At 52.6% G+C, this 22,077-nt stretch overlaps 6 protein-coding genes across 6 annotated transcripts; 1 reads left to right on the top strand and 5 right to left on the bottom strand.

Moving 5' to 3' along the window:
- Window positions 1–95: 95 nt before the first annotated feature.
- A1O1_03965 (E3 ubiquitin-protein ligase TRIP12) lies at window positions 96–5,837 on the bottom strand (the record flags this gene model as incomplete). The annotated part of the gene is made up of 2 exons (XM_007724864.1): window positions 96–5,332; window positions 5,384–5,837. The coding sequence occupies 2 exons, from the start codon at window positions 5,835–5,837 to the stop codon at window positions 96–98; spliced, it is 5,691 nt and encodes a 1,896-aa protein (XP_007723054.1).
- A 2,497-nt stretch (window positions 5,838–8,334) lies between these two features.
- A1O1_03964 (uncharacterized protein) lies at window positions 8,335–9,027 on the bottom strand (the record flags this gene model as incomplete). Its single annotated transcript, XM_007724863.1, has 2 exons — window positions 8,335–8,797; window positions 8,861–9,027. 2 exons carry the CDS (start codon window positions 9,025–9,027, stop codon window positions 8,335–8,337), a joined length of 630 nt encoding a protein of 209 aa, XP_007723053.1.
- A 97-nt stretch (window positions 9,028–9,124) lies between these two features.
- A1O1_03963 (uncharacterized protein) lies at window positions 9,125–9,769 on the bottom strand (the record flags this gene model as incomplete). Its single annotated transcript, XM_007724862.1, has 1 exon — window positions 9,125–9,769. The coding sequence occupies one exon, from the start codon at window positions 9,767–9,769 to the stop codon at window positions 9,125–9,127; it is 645 nt and encodes a 214-aa protein (XP_007723052.1).
- A 4,112-nt stretch (window positions 9,770–13,881) lies between these two features.
- Window positions 13,882–15,741, bottom strand: A1O1_03962 (uncharacterized protein; the record flags this gene model as incomplete). The annotated part of the gene is made up of 1 exon (XM_007724861.1): window positions 13,882–15,741. The coding sequence occupies one exon, from the start codon at window positions 15,739–15,741 to the stop codon at window positions 13,882–13,884; it is 1,860 nt and encodes a 619-aa protein (XP_007723051.1).
- A 1,024-nt stretch (window positions 15,742–16,765) lies between these two features.
- On the top strand, window positions 16,766–18,278 carry A1O1_03961 (phosphoribosylamine-glycine ligase; the record flags this gene model as incomplete). Its single annotated transcript, XM_007724860.1, has 4 exons — window positions 16,766–17,042; window positions 17,117–17,644; window positions 17,727–18,020; window positions 18,094–18,278. The coding sequence occupies 4 exons, from the start codon at window positions 16,766–16,768 to the stop codon at window positions 18,276–18,278; spliced, it is 1,284 nt and encodes a 427-aa protein (XP_007723050.1).
- Window positions 18,279–18,763: 485 nt separating this feature from the next.
- Window positions 18,764–21,454, bottom strand: A1O1_03960 (uncharacterized protein; the record flags this gene model as incomplete). Its single annotated transcript, XM_007724859.1, has 1 exon — window positions 18,764–21,454. One exon carries the CDS (start codon window positions 21,452–21,454, stop codon window positions 18,764–18,766), a length of 2,691 nt encoding a protein of 896 aa, XP_007723049.1.
- Window positions 21,455–22,077: the final 623 nt, after the last annotated feature.

The following is a 22,077-nucleotide window of genomic DNA, read 5'->3' as shown; positions in this document are numbered from 1 at the left end:
AAACAACAGCACTGTCCATCTCCATCCACAACCTCCTCAACCAGCTTCTCGATCTGCTCGCATACTTGGCTACTTACATGAGAGACAAGCCATGCCTAAGACAAGTGGAATGCCCCTTGTCCTTCCCTGATTGCAACAAACAGGCGGGCCTTGAGCACTTCCTGCGAAGAGTAATCGGGAAGCTTGAGGTAGTTGACACAAGTCATGACACTCGGCAGGTAGTCATCGGATGCGTAAGGAGGTTCACTGGGTTTGCAGACCACGGTGAACATCGGCGTCAGACTCTTGAATCCCCCAATTGGGAGCTTGGGACTGCCCGTGACAAATTGCAGGAAGTCCCGCCGTTGAGCAGGGGTCAGTTCCGACATTGTCTGCAACAAGTTTTTGACGGTCTTGCTGTCCATGTTGTAGCCGTGATCTGCCTTGACCGAGTCCATCAATGTCTCCATAGACCAGTCTTCATCAACGCGACCGAATAACATGACCAGTTCGTCTGGCGTGAAAGCTCTCAAACTGGCATAGGAGAACACTTGAGAAAAGCCTGTCTGGAACGCCTCAATCTGAGGACGAACCCCACTTCCCAAACTCAAATCTAGTACGCGATCAATATAATTCTGGACATTGTCGATGGTGACGGCGACGTTGGAGCCATTTTCAATCAGCTCGATTCCAGGATAGCCGGGAAGGGTGAAATCCAGCATGAGATCCTCCACTCGTGCATCATGGATCGTGATATTATCAATTGCATTCGCTCTCTCAGCCTTGGTCAGCGAAGAGTCAAGTTCAATGTTGGTCTTCGCTTTGACAAATTGCTGTAGTTGGGCCAGAGAGTTCGCCAAGTCGCGGTCCACCGTTCGTAATAAACCTATCGATGGCATGGTATTTGATATCCCTCCTATCTTGAAAAAGGTCGGACTGAAGGAGATGTCGATAATGCGAGAATCGAGCATGGACCGAGCGACAAATTTTCCGAGGGTCTTGAAAAGCAGCAATAGCTTTTTACCGGGCTCTCCATGAGTGTCAGCCTCGCTCATCGGCGCCGGGAATAGCCCGTTCTTTCCGAACGCAAATTGATCCTGGTGGCCAGAGTCATTCTCTCGCCACATTTTCAGCTTCTTCTTCGAAAACTCCTTCGACACCGACGAGTAGAATTCGAGAGTAGGACCCAAGCCTGTCCCGACTTCCTCAAAGTATTCGACTTCTAGAACGCTTGGCGAAGCGCCGTACATGTCCATCACCTTCATGGCGGACTCAAGGATGCGATGTCGAGAAATGCGGACTTTCTGACGTTGCGGGCGTCCTAGCAATGGTCGCTCGTCTCTCCGGCGATCACGCCGGTCATCATTCTCGGACTGATTATTCTGCCAACGGATCATAGATCGAGAGTAGCCAAATGACGTGGACTGCAAGAAGAGGTGCCGGGTTTCAAACGGAAACAGGAATGGGAATGATCGGGCAAGATCTTCGCTCCACGCTGGCAAGCAGTTACTGGCAACTATCAGAGGCTCTTCCAGTTGACGATTCATCTTGGCGGTCAACTTTGTGTTGATGAAGGAGGCAAGGGACTCTTGGTATAGCTTAGGGCTCGCCAGGCCAACGATGTCTTGAATCTCATCCAGATTTGCGTTGAGCTCGTGAAGGATGCGAAGCAGAGATAGGATCGATGATGTGACCGGATGACCGTCAAGCGAAGCTGGTAGCCCATCACCAGAGCCTCGCATTGGCGATTCACCCCATGCCGGTAAACTTGTCAGATCAGGCGGGGGACCGCGGACCTTTCGAAACTTGACAGTGTGAATTCCTGACCAGATGCTCCGACTAAGTTGATCATGGGGTTGATCTCGATTGTGGTGGATTGCTCGGTAGATAGTAGTATTGTTAGGGATGACCTTCCCATCAATGCTGAATTCAATATGCCAATCCTGTGGTGTGCTTGCCAGTGCCGCGGCATACGATGGGCGCCCAGCTCCAGTGTTAGGGGTTGGTCCAGGAGATTGGCCTGAGGACGGCGGGCGAGTGCTACCAGCGACTGGCGTACCTGGTTGCGGCGTGAAGACTCTTGTCCCATCCTCTTGACGAGCTGTCACTTTCCCAGAGGATCCGATCTCCATATTGACTGCACCAGGGTCAGGCCCGTTATCGTCGGAAACATCATCTTCAAGTCCTTCCACGAAAGCTTCCAGAGCGCCTTCAGCTTCACCATCAGCAGGATCGTCATCTTTGAGTACCCTCTCATCCACGCATTCGAGATTGTTGCCTTCGGCCTCAGTGCTAGGTTCAGGAGCCGATGCAGGTGGCAAATCTGACGTGGATGTCTGGTTGCGTCGAATTGGCCGCTTTCGTTCAGAATTTTCCATAGATTTCTTCTCTCCAGTTGGTTCTCTCTCCTCGGATCGTTGCTTGATACGAGAGGACAGTCGCATTGCAGATGGAGGATCAGCGCTTGCCGGAGTAGCTGGAGAGCCAATTTCGTGCCCAAACGGGGAGAAGAGGCCTGACTCTGCGGCGCCTGAAAGCTGGGCAAGCCGAGCGTTTGCTAGCTGCTGCAGCATGTCGCGACGACGTTGAGCCGAGGCTGGACGTTCAGAAGCACTGAAACGAGGCCGAAGGTAATCGTCCAATGCCTTGAATGTAGCAATCGCATGGATGGAAACTATCATTTCTCGATATGTCAGTGGTATGTCACTGTCAGCATCCGCTGAGAGCCTCAAGCGTAGCTGGCGCGAAAGCATGGAAGTCGAGCTGCTTCGACTATTCTCGGAAGCGTTGTTGTTCACTGTCAGAACCTCGAAATGTTCGGCACGGCTAAGCAGGTCCTGGAGTTTCTGGATGAGGGCGCTGAAGGGCGTGATTGCGGACGATGCTGGAGCTGTCCTAACATTGTTCTGGTTGGTTGATTCCATGAATGCTGACACGAAGTGCGCCCTGGCAGTACTGTGTGCGGTGGAGAGGTCTTCAGACAGCACCTGCACTAGGACCCGGATGATTCCCGAATCCAACAACTCTGAACTTGTTATGCTCTCTAAGGCGTCTCCGTCGAAGTAACTGGCGAGTCGAGTGAACAGCTGATTGCTGCTTTCCATCTGCCTCGGCTGGCTGTAAAATGTTTCGATGTCGTTGGCAAGCTTGTGAAGATCATTGCGGATTTCCGATGCCTTCTGTTTCAATTCCTTGCCTTTCGTTGTGTCGTACTTCTCCAGGAATCTCATTGCACGCACTACAACCAAGTCTGAGATTCCCGCAACTGCGAGTGAGGATGGCATTTCGTCGTCGTCGGATGATTCAGAGCTTTGAGAGTCGTCCATGTCATGGTCATGTCTGGCAGCATCATCGTCCTCGTCGCCGTCCTCGTCGCCGTCATCGTTGTCTTCATCTTCAGGGTCTTGATCGCCGTTGTCCTCGTCGTCTTCGTCCTCCTCCTGACCCTCCTTGTCCTCACCATCGTGGGTAGGCTGGTCCTGAGAATGTAGACCAGCGACGCTGTCGGCTTTTGCGACTTCGCCATTACCTTCGGTAGAGCTTTCCACGCCGCTGATGCGTTCACTCGCAGCGGGACTGAGAGACTTGTCACCTTGATGCAAGGGTCTGTCGGCGAGCTTCTTAATCTCACCAATGACTCCTTCACGGTGGAATTGGTACTGGTAGATGTCTTCCAGTCTCTCGAAAAGTAATTCGGATGCCTGAAGAGCGAACATAACTAAACTCGGATGATCCTCCTGAGACAGTATGGACGCAAGGAAGGAAGCGTAGGGTACAGGCCGAAGGGCCTCCTCAATGACTGAGGTCTCAAGGTTGGAAAGGATTTTGAGTTGGGCAATGAGGACCTTTTGTCGTACACTCAGATTCACTGTACTAGAGTAGGCGTCCGTCAGCGTTGGTAGGAGGATCATAGCAAATCGGCGTGTCTCTTCCTGGCAATCGCCCAGCAACTTTCGTCGCATCTCGATTTTTGATGCATTCGTGGATGAAGCTTCGTCGTGGGAGAGACTGTCGCCCAGATTGTTGTAGATTTCGGTATCCAGATCGCTAGCGAGCTTGGGGCGAGGAAGGAGTTCGCAAATGACGTTCAGGGTTTCGTAGACTTGTTCGCGAGGCCTATGGATGAGGGCCTGCATGATGACCACACTGTCGATCTTGGAAGCAGCATCAGCGGTCTCGGATGGGGGGGAGACGCCGGTCAGGATTTGGTACAGAGTGTCCACCACGTCCATTTTCAATAACTCCACGGACAGCCTCGGGCTCGCTCGCGCGACAATCGCAAGTACACGTAGAAATTCTGTATGAATGTTTGCTCCGATGAGGTTTGTAGTGCCTGGCAGGAGCAGTCCCAAGATCGCTTTTAAGAGTGGCACGTCAACCAGCTGCTCCAGCTTGTCCGGACTGTGCTTGAAACTGTTGATGACTCGAGTTACGCAGAGACAGCCTTGCTCGACCACCTTCTGATCGTGGCTTGACAAAACATTCAAGAGGATTGGCATGACGTCCCTGATGACCGGGAACGAATCGTGCGGGATGTTACGGCAACAGTTTGCAGCAGTGGTAACAGCGGTTCGCTGTGTGCTCGTGGCGAAAAAGTCAAGGAATTGTAGACAGGCAGTTAAGCCGCCCTCCCGAACGATCGCTGCTGGAAAGTCGATTGAAATCTTCGATAATGTGCTCAAGGCCTGCTCGGCAACGTCGATGTACTGGATATCAAGTAACTTCTGGCACAGGACCGGGACGGCGCCACCATAGACGACGTTGGCAACCGAACCCCGCAGAGCTTCCATAAGATTGGCAATGCAACGGCAAGCCAGGAGCATGATTTCTGGATTCTCCTCGCCAGTGATAGGATTCGGTTGCATGAGAGCCACGAGTTCCTTGACATAAGGGTCAGGAGAAAATTGTCCGGAGAGATTGTCCTCGTTAGACACCAATAGCAAGTTCGACAACTCCTCCAGAGCTATCATTTGCATCGTAGGATTGTCAACTTGTCGGAGGTTGTTCAAGATGTCTCTTAATCTCGACGACATGCCGCTCATCATTCCGCTCAATGCTCTGAGTGTACTGGAAAGTCCCGAAGGCGCACCACGGCTGGACCCGAACAAGGCTGCGGCAAATGGGTCGGGACCGTCGTCATCGTCGCCGTCCATCTCGCTCTGGTCGTCTCCGTCGTCGCTATCACTAGGATTGGAATGATGAGAGGTTGGAAGAGTGTCTCTGTCTTCTCTAGCAGATTTCTCGTCCTCGTCGTCTTCTTCTTTCTCTTCTTTCATCAGAACATCAGGATCCTTTTGACTCAAACGCTTCTTCTGACGGCGGGAGGACGGTGTCTGGGCAGGAGGCGAGGCGTCTGGCATCGGGGTCAGCAAGTTTGGGCCAGCAGCCAAGAAGAAACGCGTACCTGATGGTGACTTCTTGTTGCTCCTGCTTGGGGGATGCTTCGAACTCGGCTTGGAAGATGTCTGCTTTGTGGACTGGTCTGCGAAATTTGAAGATGAACTAATGACTTTAGCTGTAGCTCCGGCATCTTCATGATCTCTTGTAACCCACCCATTATTAGACATTGCCGGATCGATCCCTGCGCCTTTTCTTCGACTCGTTCTAGGAGCTGGCCGTGCAGGTGATGACTGAGCTTGTGGCGGCTCGGTCAACTTTTGTCTCTTTCCTCGGCGAGTGGACGGAGGGGTGGTTGCTTCTGGCTGTTCGGGGCTAGAAGTCCGACGACTTGAGGCCTTTCGCTTTCTTGATGAGGCTGCGGGGGGATCTGAGGTTTGGGTCGGATCGGTCGAGGACGCGGATGGAATGCCAGACTCTGCGGCGAGCCTCGCGGATGAACGAGTGACTCTGCGAGACATGAGCAATGGCTCTCAGCAACAGAAACGTGGACGATGTATCTGCTAAGGTAGCAGGGCAGAGGTGCAGGTTCAAAATAGATGAAGGAGTGACGCAGGCCAGATGGTAGAGTGTAAGTTTGCGGGGGTGCAAAGAGGTGAACATGCAAGGCAGGCGGAAAGGCCAAGCAAAGGGTGCGGTCTGCGGGAAACTATGTGGCCAAGAAGCAGTGAAGTGAGAAATACCTTGGTCCGTGGAAAGATGTTGACGGAGAAGAAGGTGAATGACCGGAGGAAAGTGTGCCTGAAGCACGTCGGTTGGTAAGTTGCAAGTCTGAAGGCGAGCGTGCGGGCAGATTTGCCATGTTAACCCGCCATCGAAGGGCGGCCGCGGTGGATGGACGGGGGACGGATTACAAATATGTAGTCTCGATACAGTAGATACTGAGATAGAGAATGAAGATAAAACTGAGATATCCCAGAGAGAACAATGATAGACAACCCTGTATAGAGCAGTCAAGTCCTTTGGGTAGTAGTAGTAGTTGGATGGAATGAGAACGAGAACGAGAACGAGAATCAAGACGTCGGCAACACGACCGCTTGACCTGTACATTACCAGTTCAGTTAGTCTCACCATAGGCGCAGGCAGGACTCACTGGCCCGCCGCCGGCCGTTGAATGGACAGTGAAGACAAAACGCCATGCCATATTTAGCCATACAACCACTGGAAAGTGTTTCCTCCCTCAGAACCAAACTTGAAAGCCTCTCAATTCTCCTATCGAGTGCTAGAATCTGAGATAGTTGTTTATTGAGTGTCTCACTGTTTTGACAGTAATATCGTTCCTCAGTGCTGGAAGACCTTGGAGTGCAGCCTCCTGAACCCGCCGCCGATCCCCGCGTGCTTCTAGCAACCCCTCCATGTATACCTATTGTCGAGCGCTCACCACTAGTACACCGTGCTAAAGGCACCTGGTGCCCAAGACAGCCGTCTGACTGCAGAACAAACAGTGAATCCATGCTTATACACCTTCTTTGAGCGCCATGGGTTGAGTACAAATTCACACATTGCTGAAAATACTACCACCTTCGTGTCACTCCTTTGGGGATAATTCAGGTGTGCGTTGTATGAAGCCTGCAATTCCTTGTAAGCAAGGACTTGGACAGAGAAGGCATGAGCCAGATACAAACATGCATTAGATGTTCTCATTCACCCATTACCTGGAGTCTTTCTTTATCCCGTCTGCCGCAATATAGGTACCATCAATATTCACCTGATCTTTCCTGCCACTACATCCAGCGCTCTCTCTCACAAGGCAAACCCGCACTTGCTGGCTGCCTCTCCCGCACTCGCGGCGAACTACTAGTAGTCGATACACTGGCGGAGCCTAAGCTGGATCAACCGAGGGTAGTATTACAGAGTCCGAGTGTCATTAATCCCGTACTACTAGTGAATATTGTCGCTATCTAAGTTTTGCGGGGATCTTGATGTTGGAGACACGCAGATCATCAGTCAGTCCCTGTGAGCTATAAGCCTTCTTTTATATCGAGGCTTAGAGCACATCATAACTGTTGTCTAAGGTATCGGTCATGGACCTTGGTACCTCTGGCTATGCTCGAGGCTACGACCCGACGGACCTCGTCTGTTGTCTGAACCAGATACAACTCTTAGAACTCTTGTCTGCCTGACCACGGTGACATTTGCTTTCCATATACTTCTTTTGACGGGTCCAAAGTAGCCAGCTGGCTTTCTATCAGTGAGATGAAGGAAGCATCACCAGCTACCACAAAATGTTGTTTCAGGGTATAGAATGCCGTCCCCTCCAGAGATGGCTCAATAGCCATCGGACATCCAACTCAACAGTCGTTAGTCGCACAATATTGCTTGCGATCAAAACTCGATCTATCAAAACATTCCCCCTTATTCTGACTATGTTCCCCAACAACGACAACCTCTATAAATGTACCAGAATGTCCTTCGGATCGCTACGCATATCAAAATCAACAGATCCTGGGATGTGCCTCGCGGAGATAAAGATGGCCTGTCCTGGGATACAAAGAGCAATAGGAAAACAAGCACCCTTGCCCGGAGGGTGGCACCCGGTTGTGAAGGAAACCTGTCGCGTGACTGGGATCGCCCCTGATTCAAGAAGCATCCTCTGTATACTATTGCAGAAGGACCGTGGCATCTTTGTTCTGTTGCACCCTGAATTAGGTAGATAAAGGAACTCTTCTGGTTCAAAGCGGTGGACTGGCTCCACTTGAATACCCACTTGCAAGTGCAGACGCCCAAGTTGACAAAAAGAGAAATGGCCTTCTTGGTGGTTTGTTCAGTGTGTACACTTCGGCTGTGGTCCTGATTCTCCAGGTCAAGATGACAAAGAAGCAGAAGTCTGGGACAGATCTTGGGATTGTCACAATGGCCTGATGGATTTCCTGGAGAACAATAAATCCTGGGGTGACGACTGGACATCGTCCAATAGCTTTTCCATGACCTGACATAACAGGGTCTTCTAGCTGTTCCTCAGCCAGTATACATGTATGGAGTGTTGTATCGAGCCTGGCTGACAGTAGGGCTATAGTGCTTGGGGTTGACGGTGGCGCCCGCCATCGCCTGGGCTCTGGCCAAGGCTGAGGATCCGGTCCTCCTCATAGGTGTCGACGTCGGCGCAGTGGCTGGGCCTTTTCTCCTCTTAGACGGGTCCGGGACAGTGGGCCGATCTCTGGGCGAGTCTTCTTCGATGTAATCGTGCACTCGCTTCATGTGATCACGTTGGTTCCATCGACGAGGAAAGCCATTCCCGTCTCGAGCACGATCACAATCCGGGAACTTGCATAGGAAGGGGTTCAGTCCGTGGTTGTGAAGTCCATGGGCCTCTCTCTCATGGCGAAAAAGGCATGCGTTGGAAGAAAACCGGGCATCCTCGCACTCTGGTCGATCGGCAAACTTGCACCTGTAGGGCCTCAGGTGGGAGTCCAGGTACTTGCTGTGAGAAAATAGGTAGAAGCGTCAGAGGATATTCATGACCAGGCGCCTCAGCTCGACCTACTTGTAGATGCACCTCTGCTTGGTGGGCTTATGGGCGCATTTGGATTGGCTGAACATGGGACAATGGTACCATCCATTCCTGTCTGCCTTGGCTCCATAAAGGGGGTCACTTCGGGCCTTGACTTTGTCGACCGCCTCGTCTTTGGGAAGCGGGACTTCAAGACTCATGGTGACGTGTTCTCCAGACAAGTCACTCCGTTCCGAAGCGGACCGTATTGGTCGTGGTTGAACAATGCTTCGACGCACAGTACTGCTCGGTCTCTGATTAGCGGAGCGTAGCGATATGAAGAGGAAGAGGGAAGCCCGACCTGTACGACGGAGACTTCGAGATGGCATTGATCTCAAAAGCAGCAAGGTCCTGGTCATCCTGGCACAGCTCCGGCTGGTAATCCTGGACAGACAAGAAATGATGTGGCAAGTTATCCCGGACATAGTCCTCTGGTGGGGGTGTCAACACCCGGTTCTGCCACGAAAGATCCGCGGAGAAGAAGTTATTCATCATCCCTGACGTGTACATGCCTGGGTCCGTAGCAATATAGCTGGATTGCAATAAGTCCTGGGTCTGTCCTTGTCCATGGTAGTTTAAGTTTGAAGTACCGGTCCCCGACAGAACCTCATCTGTCAGGAATTCATAAGTCGGGTCCGAGTCATAGCCGACCATGCTCGACATCAGCGGCATATTGTAAGTACTGTCCGAGGCGCTCAACGAGGGACAGTTGATGGCCGAAGACGTTGTCATCAAAAAGTCATCACCGTCCGAATATGATCCGGAAGAGTATGTAGTGCCTGTGGAGCCAGGGTATCGGCGTGACGCCGAAGAAGTTGAAATCAGGGCATAATTAGGGTTGGCAAACCCTTCAGTCATGGCAGCGGAACTGTAGTCCATGGGATCCGCGTATGTCACTGGCATAGTCCTGGGTACCCGGCTCTGGAGTCTTGGAGATTGACCGGCCAATGTAGATGGAGAGTGTCTTGATTTCGAGGGCATTTTCAGCAAGGTAGTCCAGAGCAAGAAGTACTGTCGGGACAATAGAGGTTAGTACTTGTTCTCGCGGCATCAGCATAATGAAACAGTCCCAAGCACAATGGCGTGTGAGAAGCCTCGGGAAAATCCGGGCTAGGTCATGTGTAGAGCATCCAAATGGTGCCAGACGATCTGTTCGTACGGGTCCGGTCAGCCCGGCCGGGGTTATTGTTCAAGGTCCGACTGAGTGATAGAGCATTGGCATAGGAGATCCTGACAACTGCTTGGGACCTGGCATCGTGTAGATCATCACAAAGATTGTGCAAACGAGCATGGAAAGCGGTAGGTTGGTGGAAAGTCCGAGACCAAATTGTGAAGGATTTAGATGACCGGAACAGTGGTGGTTTCTCGAAATGGACATCGTGTTCCGTGATGACTTTTCGCCGATTTTGAAACCAGGCCAGCAGGTACAAAACATTCCTGGGATATCCAGAAGAGAGAGCCTTTCCTGATGTTGCATACATTCCTAGAGGCGAGCGGCACGGTAAACATATGGCCAGATCTCAAGGTGCGCTGATTGACACGGACATAAGTGACCAGATAAAAGCCTCCAGCTATGGTTGTCGGAGTGGTAGATCAAGACGAGCAGACGTGGGTATCCATGGGCTAAGCAAAGTAACACTGGATTCAAACAAAGGCAAGGGTCCTTGCAAAAGTGGCCATGATCGAATAAGTTCCAGGGAGATAAATTTGTCCAGATCCTTGGTTCAATCTATGGTATCCAATGGCAACAAGGTTCCAGTTCCATGTGGCAAGTAAACTTGATTTCATTTCAATCCCTGATAAGGACGACACAGGTCATCAACTCATCAAAACACCAATCAACCTGGTGAGCGAACACCACAGGTGATGGCGTGGGAGGGGCCGAAGCCAACCCGGTCCGGAGCAGCCGACAGGGCAGAAAAGGCCATTGTCGGCTGTGGCCGTTGGGCAGCGACGAAAAAGGCAACAAAGCAGAAAGAAAAACTGTGTAGTACCTCAAGACAGTGGTTTTTCCAGATTGAAGTGAGTGCTGAGAGATCCGTTGGATGGTCGTTATCAAATCCTGGGTGAATCCTTGGGAAGTGGTACAACGACAATAAAGGAAACTTCGAGCAAAGCACACGAACAATCCTGGGGGTTTTTTCTCCGGCTAATCTGGTAAATGGTCCTGTGGATAGAAGTGTGTCCTTGGTGGCCTGTTTGGATAGATTTGACGAAGATAGAAAGTGAGGAATGGGTGGCGAGAGTAACTGTCTGGCTAGCTGCTGCGTTTCACAGAAGAGAGCGAGAAGGTATGATAGAAGATGAAGGAGGGGAGGGAGGACGAGGGGTGCTGATGCCCTCGCTTTAAAGGATGGCGAGAGAGCCAGAGCATCAGGACCAGGACGGTGAGGTGGGCGAAGGAGCGGTGGGAGTGAGCCAAAGTGGGCTGGTGCAGGACCTTCCACTGCCTCGAGTGGGCTCCTTCTCAGGACTGCAATCTACAGCCATATCCAGTCACCACTAAAACAGTAGCAGTGGGCTGTACGCGAAGCAGGCTGCAGAGTCTCTTGTCCTGGGTTGCACAAGGACGCAGGATGCCACCACAAACAACGGCAGGACAGGTTGGTCAAACTTCCCGTGTAAGAGTTGCCCCGTTTGGAGCTGCAGGAGGATGCAATGCTTGGAACTGGAGCGAAACCGTCGGCACGCCCCTTGACTCGCCCGTCAGGTTCGACACGACCCGCCGCGGACGGCGCCAGCTCATCTAGCTAGTGGACGTCCAACCGGGATAACGGCGAGTGGGAATGATCATCACATACCTCCACCGTGACTTGATACGGCTCCGTCGTCGACGACGACGTGGTGGTCTCATCTGTTTGGAGAGAAGTGCACCTGGTGTGATCAGCAGGGGAGTCTCCATTGGCGGCCCATGATGACATAGCCTTCCAAGCTGGTCGCTCTGCCTGCAGCTGTAACCACTCCAACCCCGGTGACGAAGGTGACAGGACAGCTCGTACTTGCATTGAGCAGAGGTAGAAGATTGACGTGGCATTCTGTTATGCCAACAAACCCATCTCGTGACATGCTCTCTCTTCGTGTCGTGTCCTCGGTTCGAGCGACGACTCTCGTTTATGGATCATGGAATTGCAAACACATTCAGCTTTGTCCAGCTGAGCATGCCGCTGGCATTGGCATTGGTCTGCGAGAGTACCGTGCGTTTCGCATCCTTTCTGAAGCTGTTCTGGCTGGCAAGACTGCTGACGCCTTGCTTTAATGGACCAGGGAAAGCCCTGCCCCTCTTGCTGACGCTGCCTTGTTACATCCCAACTCTGCCAACTTGTCATTCCACATTCGCTGCCTCCCGTCCAGTTGCAAAGACAATGGCTGAGTGGGCGACGGATTTGTCTACTACTAGTGTTGTGTAACGCGTGAGACCGAGGTTGGTTACAGAGCATGTAGCACTCGCTGTCACCGGAGTCAGGTCCCGGAGCTCGACAGCCTTCGAATGCGACAAACAGTGCCTCTTCAGGACCAGTACCCGCACCTCCGGGCCGTCAGTGACGCACAGTACCGAGGCACAACCATGTGAACCTTCGTGGGATTTCTTGGTCGATGTTGACCGGTGGACTATAGTATGCCTTGCTCATAACGCACTATATCCCGCAAGGTCGCTTCTGCAAAGCTGACAGAGGCTCCAGCACGCCAGAGTTGAGGCTCAAGAGCCCAGGCTCGGGAAACCCAGTATTGTCAAGCAACAGACGCCATCTTCGGAAGCTATGTAATTATATAAATGAAGTCGAGAGTCGTCACATGGAAAAATATCACAGTATTTCTGGCTACAGAGACAGGGTTGATAGACGACCCGGCGAGCCAGCAGGAGTGTTTTCCTTGTGATAATCTGCAGCCGTCCGGATCTGGTAGAGCTGGAATCGATCTCGAAGATCGTCGAAAACTATGCGTACCTGGCGATTGTCGTTAGCAAATATGCGTATGCATGTCGCTTGGTGTCAGAGAAGATCTGCGGAGTAGAATTCAGATTTTGATGATGGTATTTTTCTCGTTCAGTGACAGAAAAGTCTCAGTTGAACTATGCTTTTGGATAAGGTTGTTCATCATGATAGCAGCACATGTAGGCTGCTTGAAGATTGGACGAGGGGTGGTGCCACATACCTCATTACACAGTTGGACATTCGGAGTTGGTTAGTTGTACAAGGTCAGTCAGTCACTGGCTGAGCTGGTCAATCCAAGTATGTCCTCTGGTCGGTGATCAGCTGAAGTGCCGCAGAGGGTTCATCAGTGCCGGAGGAGTCTCGATGATGGCAGTAGACCCAATACATAACACTCTACCAGCTTGTCATTACAGTCTGAGATGATCACCTCATTCCACCGGTCATTGTGAGTTGTATGAAAAGGTTTCCAATGTTTGCTGTGTGTGAATTTTGGTGCCAAGCTTGTCACAGCCTTGTATGTCACGTGCTTGACAAGGCTGTGCTTATACCAACCAGTACTAAGGTACCTCATCGTCGTCTGTCTGTTTCTCGTCTGTTGTTCGGTGTGAAGTTGGTGAACGATTGGATATGGAATTGTACCAGACTTCAATCAAGAAATATTCAACAAGCACCACTTCCAACGCGTTAGGTGCTTAAGACCAGAGAAAATGTGATGCTGAGCCATCAACTATTCCTCCTGTTGATTCTCCTGCATCACATTCATCGCCATAGAGGTATCTGGGGAGTGTACGCCAACCAGTTCTTCCCTCCAGCCGATCCACCGACCCAGAAGTTGTTTGCCCAGTTCCAGAAGGATATGTATCGCCTGGCTAGATAGTCTGCTTGGGTGCAGGGGAACGTAGGCTTCAGTTCAGGATGCTACATCTCACACTTCAGACACGGAAGGAGACAATGAAGATAAGATGTGATTAAGATTATGTACCCCTGGTCCTTTCTGTTATTGCCTCAGGCTATTCTCGGGTCACAGAGCCGGTAGGGACAATACTGGGAGACCTCGGCTCCTCACAAGGCCGCAGTATCCCGTCATTTGTAGACGACCACTCCCCCAGATGGGACCGTGATCTGCACGACCGACCTCCCATTCCTGCCCTCAACAATTAATGATTCTGGCACCTTGTCAGTGCTGGTCGAGTGTACCAACGACATCGTGCTCCCCGGACCATGCACCTCACTGTCAACCGTGACCCAGACGGACAATGCTTTGCTCGGATCCGTGGTGATTGCGCATAGCACTTCTTCGCCCGCGAAGAGTCTTGACCACGCAATGACAGAGCGCATGGGCGATTGACCAATGTTGCCCGGCAAACCGAAGTGGACGCCATCACCTGAAATATCACGGAGATATTGTCTCCCTCTGCGCAAGGCCATCTCCTTTCCCCGTATCTCTGCCAGGCCGGAGATAGCCTCCCAGACATGATTTTCCTCGTCGAAGAAATGGCGGTCTTTGCTGCGGAATGCGCCAAATACTCCGCCAAACATGGCTTCTCGGATATATCGATCGCTTCCGCCTTGGCCATCGAAGGCTTGTTCGGTACCATAATAGATGCAGGGTATCCCCAATGTGAACAGGTTAAGAGCCACTGCACCTATGACGACCTGGGTCCCGTTGCCTTCGGAGCAGAAACGGCCCTTATAACTCCCTCGCCAGACCTGGTCGTGGTCATCAATCATAGTGACCACTTTGTCACGGAACCAAGTGTGACTGCCCTTATTGAGGTAGAGAGCATTGCGGAATAGGTCAAAGTATTCGATCGGATTTGCCTGCCCCTTGGGGACTCTCCAGAGCTTTTCTTGGACATCTCCAATTCCGAGAGCGGCATCTATGCCCGTGGCTTCGACGGTTTCAAGGGCTCTTGAGCCCGTGATTTCGCCGATGAGAAGGAACTTCTCCTTGCCTAGACGCTGTGCGTATTCGTGAATGACACTTGCAAAATACCTGGTTGGGCCATCTCCCATATGCTTCACCGTGTCGATCCGATAACCGTCGATGTCGCTGTAAGCGACCCAGTACTGATAGCATTGACATAGAGCTTTCAGAGCGGGTGTTGCGTAGAAGTTATCTGGGCTCGAATCTCCCAACGCGATATCCTTGAGGTCATAGAAGTCACCGTCAAGATACTCGGGAATCCGGTCCCAGCCGTCGTCATTGATCTGGCCTTTTCTCGTGAAGCAGTCTGCAGTCTGCAACTCAGCAGGCCAGATTGCAGCGTCAGGGAAAGCACTTGGGTATTTCTCCTCGTCGACTTTGGCCAGTGGTATCTTTGCCGCTCTGTTTTCGTCATAGAAGCCCTTGACATCGTACGTATCTCCTGTGTAGTGCGGGTTGTCCGCCTTGTATTCAAAGACATTACCGCTATGGTTGAGGATGATGTCAAGCAAGACATAGATATCCTGTTTGTGTGCAGCAGCAACGAGGTCTTTCAAGTCCTCTCGCGTCCCAAATCGGGGGTCTATGTCCAGGAAATGATGCACCCCATAGCCATGGTAAGTCTGCAGTGTTGAAACATTTTTGAAGATGGGACCGATCCAGAGAGCAGTGACGCCGAGACGCTTGAGATACCCAAGCTTGCTCTTCAGACCTTTAAGCTTTCCTCCGACAAAGACCGTTCCAGAAGAGCTCCACTGTGCCGCCTCGTCATCCATGCCAATTGCGTTTGCACTGTCTTGGGGGCCATATTTGGCGGTTGTTCCGCCAGTGACAGGTCTACCTCCGATGTCTTTGTATCCCTTCTCAGCGTTATCCGAGAAGCGGTCTGGCAGCAGAAAGTAGAGGATCTGGTCTTCCCAAGCCGCGGGCGAGCGATGAAAAGTGTGTGATGGAGGGGCCCTCGCAATTACCGAACGGACTTCTGGGTCAGACAGTTTCCTGAAGGATGTGGCCATGATGCAGGTTGGCATGCGGTGAAGTTGCGAGAAAGCGGACTGGACATGAGGGAATGACCGTTCATATAACAAGCGGAGCAACTGCGAGAAGGAACGAGGCTGACACTCCTCTTCAGCCCCAGCAGGTGTCACCTTGGAAGGACTCGCAGGGCCTGGGATTTGGGCCAGGGTGTGACTGCTGAGTGGTCGCCTGGTTGATACCGAGCGGGCTGCATCTCGCTTTCCTTCAGCGTGGCGTTAGCAGGAAGCGGGGAAAGACGACGAGCTGAATGGACTCTTCCTAGTTGCACAGGGCGATCAAGAGGTCTTGAAGGTGCCGTGGACATTGTGTGATCGGTCTGAGAGGAACAGGGAGAGAATGATCGAAGTGTTGTGTCCCTTCAACCGACTCACCGCATGTTGCACCGAATGACAGGACAACAGCTTTCAAAAGACCAATCAAGTGGAGGCGAATGCCCTCTTAATGCTAGAAGAGTTTTATCGTCTGACATTGTATAAACACTCGTCCATCATTCTCTCCTTTTCTGCTTCATCAATCATCCCTCGTTCATTTTCATGATCGCCGTTCAGCTGAGGTTCACTCGACGACTATGGATACAGCCGATGATGATAAACAGCATGCACTGCCCTGGGCAGTAAGCCTTATGAGAGGAGTTGACAGCAGCCTTGCGATATGATGCCACCGGTAACGCACCCTTTCATCCCCTCGCAGTGCATCAAGGTAAGAAGGGGTTTCCAGAAGATGATGCAGTTCTGTCTTGAGAATCTACGTAGGGTATCCTTACTACTCACGGCTTGAACATGCCCGCCCATCCAGACTTGGTCTATAGCTCTTATTGGGCGCCAACAGTGAACTTGCGACGAAGGTACGGTTCACGGTTCACGCGTACCATCTCTGGTACACTGACAAGCAAAGCAGGAAATTTTACCCTCACATCTCCTTGCGAAATTGTCACTTTCTCTTCGACCCTGTATGCTTGGCCGACCTCTTTCTTCATAACCTGCTCGGATCCTCTATTCCAAAATGCGAGGCCGCCTACGCGTCCTCATCATCGGCAAAGGAGGGAGAGAACACGCTCTCGCCTGGAAACTACGCCAGTCACCGCTCGTCGACCATGTGTACGTCCTGCCCGGTAATGGCGGCACGGCTCGTGGACTCACGAACGTCTCAAACGTCGAGAATGTCGCTATGGACCAGTATGAGGCCATGGCAGAAGTAGCCATCCGACTTGAAATAGGACTGGCAGTCATCGGACCGGACTCTGCCATCGTGGACGGAGCTGAAGTGTATTTCCGACGTGGTAGATCCTCTTCGAACGTGGCAGCGGCAGCGGCAGCACTGGTGTCCAATTCAAGTTGGCCTGATTCTCTGCAGCCAAGATCCCATGTTTTGCTCCTAGCAAAGAGGCCGCCGAGATCGAAGGGTCCAAAGCCTATGCGAAGGAGTTCATGTGCAGACACGGTATCCCGACAGCCGAGTACAGGACATTCACGGACTTCGAAAAAGCCCGCGCTTATGTCGACTCAGTCGGACATCGCGTCGTCATCAAAGCGGACGGACTGGCCACAGGAAAAGGCGTCATGATCCCCTCGACGAAAGACGAAGCCGTAAGGGCATTGCAGGATATCCTGGTCAACCACCACTTCGGCGGAGCCGGTACCTCTGTGGTCGTCGAAGAATATCTCGTCGGTCAGGAACTCAGTGTGTCGACAGTCTCTGATGGAGAGACCACCGTAACGCTGTCAGTTGGTCAGGACCACAAGCGCGTCCGCGACGGAGACATGGGCCCCAATACCGGTGGAATGGGCGTCTATGCGCCTGTCCCGGCTGCGACGAGGACTATCATGGAACGCGTCGAAACTGAAATCCTGCGACCGACGTTCGAGGGGCTACGACAAGAAGGTAGGCGGGCAAGCCAACTATCTATCCTTGTCCTTCGCAGGTCAGTTGGTCGTTGAAGGACTAAACTAGTTGTCCCATTTAGGTCGAGTGTTCAAAGGTCTTCTTTTCACTGGCATCATGTTGACCGACTCGGGACCCAAAGTGCTCGAGTACAATGCCCGCTTCGGCGATCCTGAGACACAGTCCATCATCCCTCTGCTCGGGAGCGACGTCGACCTCGCGCTGGTCTTGTTGGCCTGCACCAAGGAGAGATTGCACGAGATGCAAATCTCCTTCTCGCCGGGATTTGCTTGCAATGTGGTGGTGGCTGCCGGTGGGTATCCCGAGTCGTTTCGCAGCGGTGACATTGTCGAATTTGAAGAACCACTTCCTGGAGGTAACGTCTTGTCCATCAACCCAGCGATGAATATGGATTTTTCGATTTGGCTGACAACATTTCTCCCTCCTAGATTGTCTTATCTTTCATTCCGGCACGAAACTTGATGGGGAATGTATTGTCACTGCAGGCGGGCGAGTCTTCACGGTCGTTGGCTTGGGCGGAACCCTTGCTGAGGCCGTGAGCAATGCGTATCGCGGTGTTCGATCAATCGAGTTTCCCAATATGTTCTACAGGAAGGACATTGCTTGGAGGTGAGCTGCATCTGTTTCGACAATGACTTTTGCCAACTGACTTCGTACAGGGCTCTTTCATCCACCTAGCCTGGGCCAAACTGGTCCTTGCTTGCCGCATGTTCTGGTACCTGTCGGTTTTCAAAGCGACTTTATCTTTTTCCAAGCCTCTCTCCTTTCTTCCTCACGACTGGTGTTCAGAAACGTATCCGTCCGTGTCAAAATGCCGTGCAATCCAGCGCCGTTAGTGGTCAAGCCACATGCAGTCCATCAGAACAGTGAGTGTTGAGTAGCAATGACAATATCATTTCTGCTTTACAGCCTATTCCTATTCCTATTCTGTTCTGTTGACCAACCTTATTCCAACCTTTTCCGTTAACAATATTCATTCCGGGGATATCATAAAACAAGCGTATCATTCATGCACCATCACTGGGAAACCCAGCACCTGCTGAATCCGCAATTCCAAGCCCGACCGACCATCTTGATACAGACGCCAACGCAGCCAGATTACTCGCCATCCGTGGCACTCTGCGCCTTCTTGAGCGCGCGAAGTCCCGCACCACCTCTGCTGCCGCCGACCGCCCCAGTCCTCGCGCGATGGCGCCGACTCTGCTTCATCCGCTCCCGGGCCTTCTTGCTCCACTGCGGCGCCTCATCCACATAAGAATGGACGCCTCTCCTCTCACCCGTGAAGAAAGTCAAGACGGCCTCGGCACCCGACGCTCTGCGCCGGCGTGCCTCTGCCTCAGTGGCCACACGAGGTTGAGCGTCCTTGCCTTTACCCGAATTGCCGGCCTCTGGATCCCTACCAGTTTGAGGAGATATCGTGCCTCTCCTGGAGACCTTGGAGGTCGGCAGATCAGTGGCACTGCTGCTGGACGTGGGCGGAGCCAAATCTGGCGTACTGGCTCCGGCGAGCGTGTTCTTCTTTATCAATCGTAGAAGACTCTCACATAACCGATCCAGCACCCACTCCGGCTCGCTCTGGGCACTGAGCATGGGGCTTGTGTCCTCCAACCAATCCCATTCGACAACACCCTCGGTCTCTTCGTCGTAGTCGAGCTCAGCGAGGCCGTCTTTCGTGAAGTGGATCAGCCGCCTGAACTCACACCAGTCCTCGAAGGAGTAGCACTTGTTCGGGGTGTGCTGGAGGTCGTCGGCCGTCTTGCGAATGGCCCAGGCCAGACGGTGTGTCAGTTCCGCCTCACTGAGGCTGTCATCGGCAAGCTCCTCCAGGCTTAATGCGGGCGGGGAGTCGTCTTCAGAAGGGCCGACGGGAAGGCCCGCCTTCCGACGCTTCTTCTCGGCCCTGCCGCTGATGAATTTCCATAGCCAAGGGTTTGATTTCAGGAGGTCATGCCAAAGACCGGCTTTGGGCAGGACCGTCATGTCGCCCAGCCGAAAGGTGCCTCGTTTGAAGCTCGAAATGACGGTGTCCCCCATGTCCGAGATGAGGATGGTCATGGCGGGCACGGCGATCAGAGACCAAACGACAAAGAAGGGTTTGCCAGCGTTGCTTTGGGGGCTCATGTCGCCGTATCCAATGGTCAGCAGACTGACATAGCAGAAATACAATGCCTCGAAATAGTTCAACCCTTGGGTGTGCTTCTCGGCCTGCCAGAACACGACGGCGCCCAAGCACCACAAGATCCCGAACGCGAGCACCGATACCAGCAGTGCATACCACTTCTTGAACTTTCTGGCGTTGAGTTGAATGGCCCGCATCGCTTCGAATCGGTCCTTCTCTTCCCGCATGACGATGGCTTTGTGAGACCTTGACCTAGCTTTCCTAAGCAATGACACAGGCTTCGTGATCAGCTCGAAAGTGGCATGCATATGACCCTTGTGATGTGGCGACTTGAGGAACTGCCTTGGATGCGGTTCCGCCTGGTCTGGATGTTTCAGCTCTTTGGCGTTGGTGGTTTCGAATTCGACTTGTCGTTCAGGAGTATGGCCTTGAAGGGCTCGTTCCGATCGACTGTCCGCAGAGAGCCTGGACTGTGCTGCTGCAGTGTCCAAATCGTGCAGGATCTGGGGATTAGGCAAAGGGGAAGATATTGAAGGCTTTCGTCCAAGCGACTCGTCCTCCCCTATCTCCTTTTCCAGGTCTTCGCGCCTTTGCTCCTCTGTGTCTTCGACGGTCACCACCCGGGACAGGGTATTAGCCCTTCTACGCTCAACGTGCTTCCGCAGTACATTGACGGAACTGAGTTCTCCCGCGAACTTGTGGATGGAGCTGACCATCAAACCTAAAATGATGGTGCCACCGACAGAATACGGGAAGACAAGTCCTCGTCCGAGATCGTCGTGAGGGAAATAGTCTCCGAAGCCAACAGTCAGGATGGTCACGTCGCAGAAGTACATTGCGTCTGGGTACGTCCATCCTTCGATTCGGGAGAAAATGCCGGCACCACCACCTAGCCATATGAAGAACATCATGGTCTGGAGGATAAGATTGCGCTGTTCATCAGTCAGGGTGAAATGCTGAGGATAGTGACCCAGGAAATAACCCCACATGTTGACCATGAGAATCATGGAATTGAACATGTAGAGACAAGCAGCCAGCACAGCGCTCCAGTAGCCCTGAGAATAGACCTGGTTCTCGCCGGGAGGGCAGTGGATGTTCATCGAAATGGTGAGGCCGATCAAAATGCCGGAGGCGAGGTAGAATAGGACGATGGTCGTAGGCAGCGCGACAATGTAACGGACTCGTCGGGTGAAGTTGAAGAGGAGAAAGAGATTGCCTACAAACCCACAGACCAAAGAAGCGATGTTGAGGTCGATGCACCAGGCTGGGTCTGGGAACCCGACAGACGTGGCCTGGTAGTATTCGGAGCCCGGGTCGACGACATTGTTCCTCCACGAGACCACGAGCGCGGCGATGGACACCAGGTTGGCCATGGGCGCAAAGGTGGCCGCAATGAGAGGAATGGCCGTGGATGCAAACCACCAGTCAGTCGGCAGGTCGTCCTCGGCGGATCTGAGATTAAACTTTCGACCATGGTGTGGACGGTGTTTCCTGCGATTTTCGGTCCCTTGTTTGCCTTCGAGATCGGGCAATGTGGTCGCCGAGTCTCTGCCTTGGTCTGCGTCCCATCCTTTCTGTGGCCCATCGTCGCTCGAACTTGCGCCCGAGCCCGAGCTCGACGCGGGTTTCGGTGGTTCCAACTCTTTCTGCTCGGCGTGGTCGTAGCCCATTCTCACGATCCGGCCAGTGTCATGAACGATTGGCGGACATTTTGCAAGGGGCCCGCCCGGGTGTCGCAGATATTATAGAGAGCGGCTTCGTCGGCCGTACGGTGTGGTGTGTTCAGAAGGAAAGCCAGCGCGTGACTGTGCCAGGTGGGTATCTCGAGCGTCTATGACAGGGCTGTCGTGGAGGAAGTGCTGGTGTCGTGGACATCATGGAAACGAGTGCAAGAAACCACGAAGTGGGCGTCGGTCCAGGCTCAACAATCGAGGTAGAGCGCGCGATACATTTGCGTGTGGTACTAGTAGTGATTGGAATGCAATAGGTAGGTAACAATGTAGTGTGGCGGTGTTCGGGATGGTCGATTGCTTCTGCCGGCACAAGTAAGGTATGCTTGCTATTGACGTCTTGCAGTCTGGTTGCAGGAAAAGAAGAGTCTGCGTTTCCCATCCTTGCCATTATTGCCATTGCCACATAACTCGTAACCGAAGACTATAAATCTTGCTTGGTCCGCTAGGGCCCTAGGGCCAGATCCATGGGCGCGGGGGGCTAGGGCTGCTTATCAGACCCCCTGTAGTCTCACGCTCGACGCCTAGAGCTCTGGCTAGGGAGCCTCTAGGCACCTTTGGTG

The sequence above is a fragment of the Capronia coronata genome (assembly GCF_000585585.1).
Source record: "Capronia coronata CBS 617.96 chromosome Unknown acBCG-supercont1.3, whole genome shotgun sequence".
Lineage (NCBI taxonomy): Eukaryota > Fungi > Ascomycota > Eurotiomycetes > Chaetothyriales > Herpotrichiellaceae > Capronia > Capronia coronata.
The sequence above is the reverse complement of the archived record's forward strand: the minus strand, read 5'-3'. Positions and strand labels throughout refer to the sequence as shown.